Consider the following 6,497-nt stretch of genomic DNA (forward strand, 5'->3'; position numbering starts at 1 on the left):
TAAATAATATTTCAACCTTAGAATGAACATAATTTATAGTCTTAAAACTGAGAAAAAGACTTTGCATGCTAATAGATTTCCTCAGCGTCATCTAATATTATTGATTCTAACAGTCACAATAAATAAATGCTCCATTTAGTGAAATCCTGATGATGCAATGTGACACACACACAGCTCATACCTGCTTGAATCCTACGTGGTTCTCCTACAGCCATCTCCTCTCCTCTGACAGTCTGATAGCTGTTTATAAGCTTATGTAACATCTGCCGAGCTTCCGGTGGCTGACAGCCCTGATCGATAGTCAATAAGGTGGATTGATCCGTGGCTCTCAATGTTGGCATTACAGCACATTGTGGGGTGCAGACAGTTACTTTAACTGGGACGATGAATTTCAAGGCTACAGAAACTGACCCTCATGTTAGAAATGACTCGAAGTAATCAAACAAATAAACAAAATGCTTGTTTCCTGCATGTGAAGATGATGTGGTGCTGGATGATGAAGAGCTCCCCCTGCTGTTTTGCCCTGCATGGTGCTCGATAATCATCATGACTGACACACCCTGCTGGATGGATTCTGGCTCTGCACCAGTGGTTTGTGACGTTGGGAATTGTTTCCTGGATGGTCGAAGGAGAAACTTCAGGAGTTTTCTGGCCGGCCAACCTCTGCTAAATGTATATAAATTATGACGGAAAGTAACCCAAAGCATGTTTTTTTTTATTCTTTTTTAAGTTATTTGATTTTGCACTTATTCCTGAAAGAAAGAGTGTAACTATTTACATCATTAATGAGCTTCATTGAGTAGAAAATATCCCATTTGTCCTTTTTAAACCCCCAGCAATGTTTGGAGTTAATTCCGTCTTTAATGACTCCCGCTGTCCAAGTTCATCCGTCTCCTGAGGGTGGGTAGAGCAAGTCATGTCAGTGTTGGTGGATTCTCCCAGCGTCTTCCACCATGGCAGCCTGTTCGCCTGCAGCATTTCATTGTGGGCGTTACGGGCACGAGCAGCAATAGAACCCGAGGGGCTCAAAAAGGACTCGACGTCTGACTCTGTAACGGCGGACAGGGCTGGGGCATCTGTCAGGAGAGGAGAAACAATTAGATAAGTGCAGGAATCAATTCAACATTCAAACTGTAATAGCGCCAAGAACAGAAGACAGGAAGTAGCATTCATGCAAACACACACAAGAAGGACATATGTGTTAACATCCGCACCTCAGGAGGGCTCTAGAAGCCAAATGAACACCTGCATGTGGCTCTGCACATGGTCTTCCTGATTAAAGTGTGTGTGTGTGTGTGTGTGTGTGTGTGTGTGTGTGTGTGTGTGTGTGTGTGACAGACAGACCTATGAGGAGCTCCATCTGTGTGTGTGCACGAGCCAGCAGAGCCTCTATCCTCTCCTCCTCCCTCCTTTGATGATTTCCTTTCCGCAGCTCCAACATCAGCAGCAGCTGCATCTCCTCATGAAGACGTTCACACTCCTCGCGAGACACACGGGAGGACTACACACACACACACACACACACACACACACACACGCACACACGCACACACGCACACACACACACAGATGCAAACGTATGCACAACTGTAGCACATGAGAAATTAATCAAACACATGCTGAAAAAAGTGGTTCTTACTGGATGCTGGGAAATGTATCCCTCCACCTGCTTCTTTAGCTCAGTCCTGCGGCTGTCTGTCAAACCTTTCTGACCAATCCAGAAACCGTGATAGGGTGTGACCTTGGAAGCTCTGCGGTTCAGGAGGAATCGACGCACCTGAGAGAAGGTAATGATGGCAGCAAATCAGCCAGACAGCTCTTAATCTGTGTGTAATCCAGGCTTCTCCTGTTTATTAGGTCCAAACACCAACCTCCGTGTTTGATGTGGGGATTAACAAGTGTTGTGTACCACAGTGAGGATGAGGGTGTGTGTGCGTTTACCGCTTTTTGAAGTGTTCTGGCTGCTTGTTGTTCTTGCTGCTTCTGTTTTAGTGTGTTTCTGTGTCTCATGTAGCATTGCCTCTCTTTGAAGCCTCGCCAGAACCTCTGAATCACCACGGCCGCACGGCGCTCACACTCCTGCAAGAAGGTCTGCAGCTGCTCTGAACAGGACAATATAAAATGGAATGTATGTAGCCTGCCAGCGTAACACCAGCTCTAATGGGTGTGTGTCAAGGTGTACCAGCAGGGAGGAGGTGCAGCAGGTCCCTCTGTCTCTCGTGGAACTGCCTTCTTGCCTGCTGACGTCTCAAAACCACCTAAATCACACAAATGTTGGAATTTCTGTTTTTACAGAGGAAATAATGACCTCCGCCCTCCACTCACCTGAAACCTCAGCTCTTTTTCCAATTGTTCCACCTCCTTTTCCTGTTGTTTCTGTCTCATTCGAGCCCTGACAAGCGCACATGCACACACAAACAATGTCAACCTGCCATAGCAAATTACACAGACAGCCAGCCAGCCAGCCAGCCAGCCAGACAGCCAGCCAGCCAGCCAGGTACCTATATTTCCTCTGCAGTGTGCTGACAGCTCGGTTTAGGCTCTTAACTCTGCGTCTGGTCTTATATGACCTCCAGGCTGCTTGGATCACGCAAGCGGCCTTAACTTGGTCACTAGAAGCCTAGAAGAGTTGAAGAGGAGGATTAGTTAAGTGACATCTTGATGTCATCAAAATGTGATGGCATTCCAAAAACCAGTCAAACAGACGGGGGGAATGGAAAGTGTCTATCAATAAAACATTAATAAATTCCTAGACGGTTACATGAAATATTTAAATTCATGCAAAATCCCTACAGTGTAATCGACTGGTCTCTAGATGACACTATATTTCAGAATGATCTGTTGATAATTCATTTAAAAATTGCAAGTTTGATCTCTATACATTGGAAACCATACAAAGAACTGTCATAAACAGAATATTATTTAAGTCCATTCTGAATGTTTTCAATATCATTTCTGCACACAATTGCAGAAATAAAAGGTGAAGTGCACACAGACCTGAGAGGAACGCCTTGTGCTTTTATCAGATTTGATGAATTTGATCAGCTGATCCACATCCTTGTCAAAGCCCTGCCCTCTCCAGTCTTTGTCCAATAAGCTGTCCAGACCTGCGAGACGCGGGGATTGTAGCATTTTGACTTTATGAATGTATGATTAACAACTCATCTTTAATTTCTGCTTGGCCACATGCCCGTGTTTGTTTCTATTTACACAGAAACTGTGGAATCTACTCCAATTATTTTTCGTACTTAAAATCAAACACTGACCTTTGAAGCTGAGGAGGCAGCGATGAACACGGAGTTCCTGCTGACTGGCCAACAGGAGCACCAGGCTGATGGAGGCAGCGCCTACTGCAGACCCCGAGCTGATGGCCAACTGGCCAACAGCCTCATTGAGCAGCAACAGGAGAGAGTCATCGGTCAACATGGAGACGAAATCGCTGTACACAGAGGGAAAAGTGAATAATAGAACTCAAAAAGAGACCGAAGAAAAAGAGACAAAACTGGTTTGTCAGAATAGTTTTTACTGTTACCTGCTAGATGTGCAAGCCTGACTCCACAGCTGGATGCAGAGCAGACACACAGCCGCATCATCACACATCTGGATTTGTTCATAGTACACAGAGCTGAGGACTGACCGCACAAAGGACAGCATCACTTAAAACTTGAATCAAAAATATCCTCTGGTCCATTGACTCAATAAGACGAGGACCAATAAACTGATCAATGAGCTGGGTTATGAAGAAATCAAGAAGGATTGGAGGTGACCAACCCTGCGTGGCCAGATGAGTGTGAACTCTGAAAAGCCTGCCAACTGAATCCGTCATCACTTTCCTGAAAAGAGACGCACACTGACGGACAGACGGACGGACGGACGGACGGACGGACGGACGGACGGACAGACAGACAGACAGACAGACAGACAGACAGACAGACAGACAGACAGACAGACAGTTTGAGTTCAATCAATTTAACAAATAAATCTTAAACTGAAACATGTCAGTACGCAAGTAAAATTCATTTGTATCGCTCATTTACATCCAAAGTGCTGCAAGAAGGAAAGAAAAGGGAGGAAGAAGCTTCTCACCTCTGTCTGCCTCATCAGGTGACTGGTTATTGAGAGGAGGCCGTCCATGACTGATGGCAGGAAGAGCCGATTAAACATCTCTAAACGTTGACCAGGTTCTACCCCAATGCAGCAGTAACTGGACAGACAGACATTTTCAAATGACTGTTTAAAACTTCAAGGTTTCTGGGGGATAATAAACCAAAAGTACCTGGTGAGCTGAGCGAGTGTGGTGACGGAGCTCCAGTGGTCACGCAGCCTCCTGGGATCCAGAGAGAGAATGTGGACGCAGTGATCCAGGACACCACTCAGATACAGCTGAGTTTTCACACTAGTCAACACACAGCTGTGTCTGTCCACTCCAGCTGTGGTTAGAACCTCTGACAAAGAACATTCAACAGAACTCATCTCATTCTTGTCACACTCTCTTTACTCAACATCTGGGGATTTATCAAGAGAATTTAAGAACAGTGGTTAATAAGTATAGACAACGGTTGGATCTTTGTGAGTTTGGACCACAAATCAAAGAAAGAAAGTAATCCAAAGTACGTTGTCCTATTTACGCTGACAAAATTACTAAATCATTTAAAGTTATTTATTTTAACCGTCACTCTTTTCTGTTCAGAGTGTTGGAGTCTGACACAAACAGAAATACACCCGGACAGACTGCCAGCCACAAAAAGTAATAAATGACTTATCCAAATCCCCCTGAATGCTTAAAACCACCTCTGAGCACACTTTCTGCAGGCTCCCATCATAGACACAGTCAGCCTGGACAAACAGGTGAAGTAAAGAGTGTCTCACTATTTATGCCGTCGTTCAGCAGGCTGATTTTCCTGTCCAGCGTTAGGTCACCGTCCTCCAGTTGCTGCTTCATCTCCAACACCACAGCTTCCATCCTGTCAAAGATCAGTAAAAGATTATTTTTGATGAGGTTCAGATGTTATGCCCTTCACAGATTTCAGTCCACCTCTGTGAAGCTAGAACTTAAGGAATCTTTATTTAAGTGTCATGAACTCAGGGTCCGCGGGGGTTTATAAGACACGAAACAACAAACAGCCTTGTTGTCAGCAATACAACATATTTCTTTTCTCTTTACTCAAGCTTTACAAATAAACCTACTCACGTACCTGGGGCTTTTTCAATAAAAGTCAACAGAGCACGTACATAAACAACGTGTAACTGTCTTCGCCTTTACTTCAACGCCTTAAAAGCGGGGTTTGATACGCTCGGGGAGTACAGCGTTGTCGTCATGGAGCTAAACACATTAGCTTAGACCAGCACAACATGCTGTGACAGCGACGCTGTTTTGTCCCTACGGCAACACAACGTCATCAAACTGCGACGGCACCTCGCCTCAAAGATTATCTATCTATCTATCTATCTATCTATCTATCTATCTATCTATCTATCTATCTATCTATCTATCTATCTATCTATCTATCTATCTATCTATCTATCTATCTACCATTGCATTTGTTCATTCTTCACGTTTAAGAAAATGACTGCTGTGCCGTTACGTGGCCGCTGGGTGACGCTGTGGAACCAGCACAAGCTTTTGTCTGGCTGTCGCTTGTTTAGTTGTCTAAAATATCTTTGATAGATTTGCGAAGCATTTTATTCTTGTGAAAAACTCAGAAGGAAGATAGTAAAGATGAAAGTATTCTATGTAATAATTCTAATCCATTAACGATTCTAGCTAGGCTGCTTAACCGCGATAATATTTCTTAAATTATGACATCTGCTGCAGTTCAATAAATCTGGTACGTGGAATTAAAACGGTGTAAGTGTCAGTTTAGAACCTTTGTATTCACTCTGGACTGTCTGTCCACGCCCTTTGAAACAATACAATAGAAATCACCAAAATGGACACAAACAAAATTTGTCCTCCTCAAATGGCAGTTGTGATTTTTTTTTTAAGAGCAATAAGCAAGACGGTTACATGTTTGACCCCCCCCCCCCCCCCCCCCCCCCCCCCCCCCCATCATGTCATCGTGTTTGCGTGTCTTTTATCCAGTTACTCTGGTTCACCCCCAGACTAACACGCACATGAGTGTGTTCTCTGTTTGTGTTCGTAGTAAGGGTAAGTAATAGTGCCGGAGCGTGTGTGTGTGTGCGTGTGCGTGCGTGCGTGCGTGCGTGTCGGCGCAGCAGATGCTGTAACTCTCCTGTACAGCGCCCCCTCTTTTCTCTCCGGTGCGCCTGCGTGCTGAAACCCACCGACTGACCGACCGAGCGCTGCCTGGACCGGCATCAGGAGGGACACCCCGGCGCTGCTGCAGGGAGGTCCACGGTGACGACGGACACTGCGGGCAGGAGCGGCCTGGCGTGCACGAACGGTGACGAGATGTGATGCGATGCCGCGCGGGATCTCAGTAACGTAAGAACAGCAGCAGCAACGGAGAGGAGGAGGAGAGGTGGAGGAGGAGGAG

At 45.4% G+C, this 6,497-nt stretch overlaps 1 protein-coding gene across 4 annotated transcripts; it reads right to left on the minus strand.

Moving 5' to 3' along the window:
- Positions 1-694: 694 nt before the first annotated feature.
- LOC105416787 (IQ calmodulin-binding motif-containing protein 1) lies at positions 695-6,456 on the minus strand. Of its 4 annotated transcripts, none has more exons than XM_029840384.1 (15): positions 6,286-6,456; positions 4,870-4,964; positions 4,277-4,445; positions 4,087-4,204; positions 3,772-3,850; positions 3,533-3,632; positions 3,267-3,439; positions 2,998-3,107; positions 2,502-2,620; positions 2,326-2,392; positions 2,183-2,258; positions 1,942-2,102; positions 1,640-1,777; positions 1,345-1,501; positions 695-1,076 (listed from the first exon to the last, which is right to left on the minus strand). In XM_029840384.1, the coding sequence occupies exons 2-15, from the start codon at positions 4,961-4,963 to the stop codon at positions 793-795; spliced, it is 1,845 nt and encodes a 614-aa protein (XP_029696244.1). In that variant the 5' UTR covers position 4,964; positions 6,286-6,456; the 3' UTR covers positions 695-792. The 4 variants fall into 4 exon arrangements, with proteins under 4 accessions (XP_029696244.1, XP_011604634.2, XP_011604635.2 ...); XM_011606332.2 differs by lacking the exon at positions 6,286-6,456 and adding an exon at positions 5,233-5,397; XM_011606333.2 differs by lacking the exon at positions 6,286-6,456 and adding an exon at positions 5,196-5,397.
- Between the last annotated feature and the right edge of the window lie 41 nt (positions 6,457-6,497).

Source organism: Takifugu rubripes, chromosome 8, assembly GCF_901000725.2.
Source record: "Takifugu rubripes chromosome 8, fTakRub1.2, whole genome shotgun sequence".
Classification (NCBI taxonomy): Eukaryota; Metazoa; Chordata; class Actinopteri; order Tetraodontiformes; family Tetraodontidae; genus Takifugu; species Takifugu rubripes.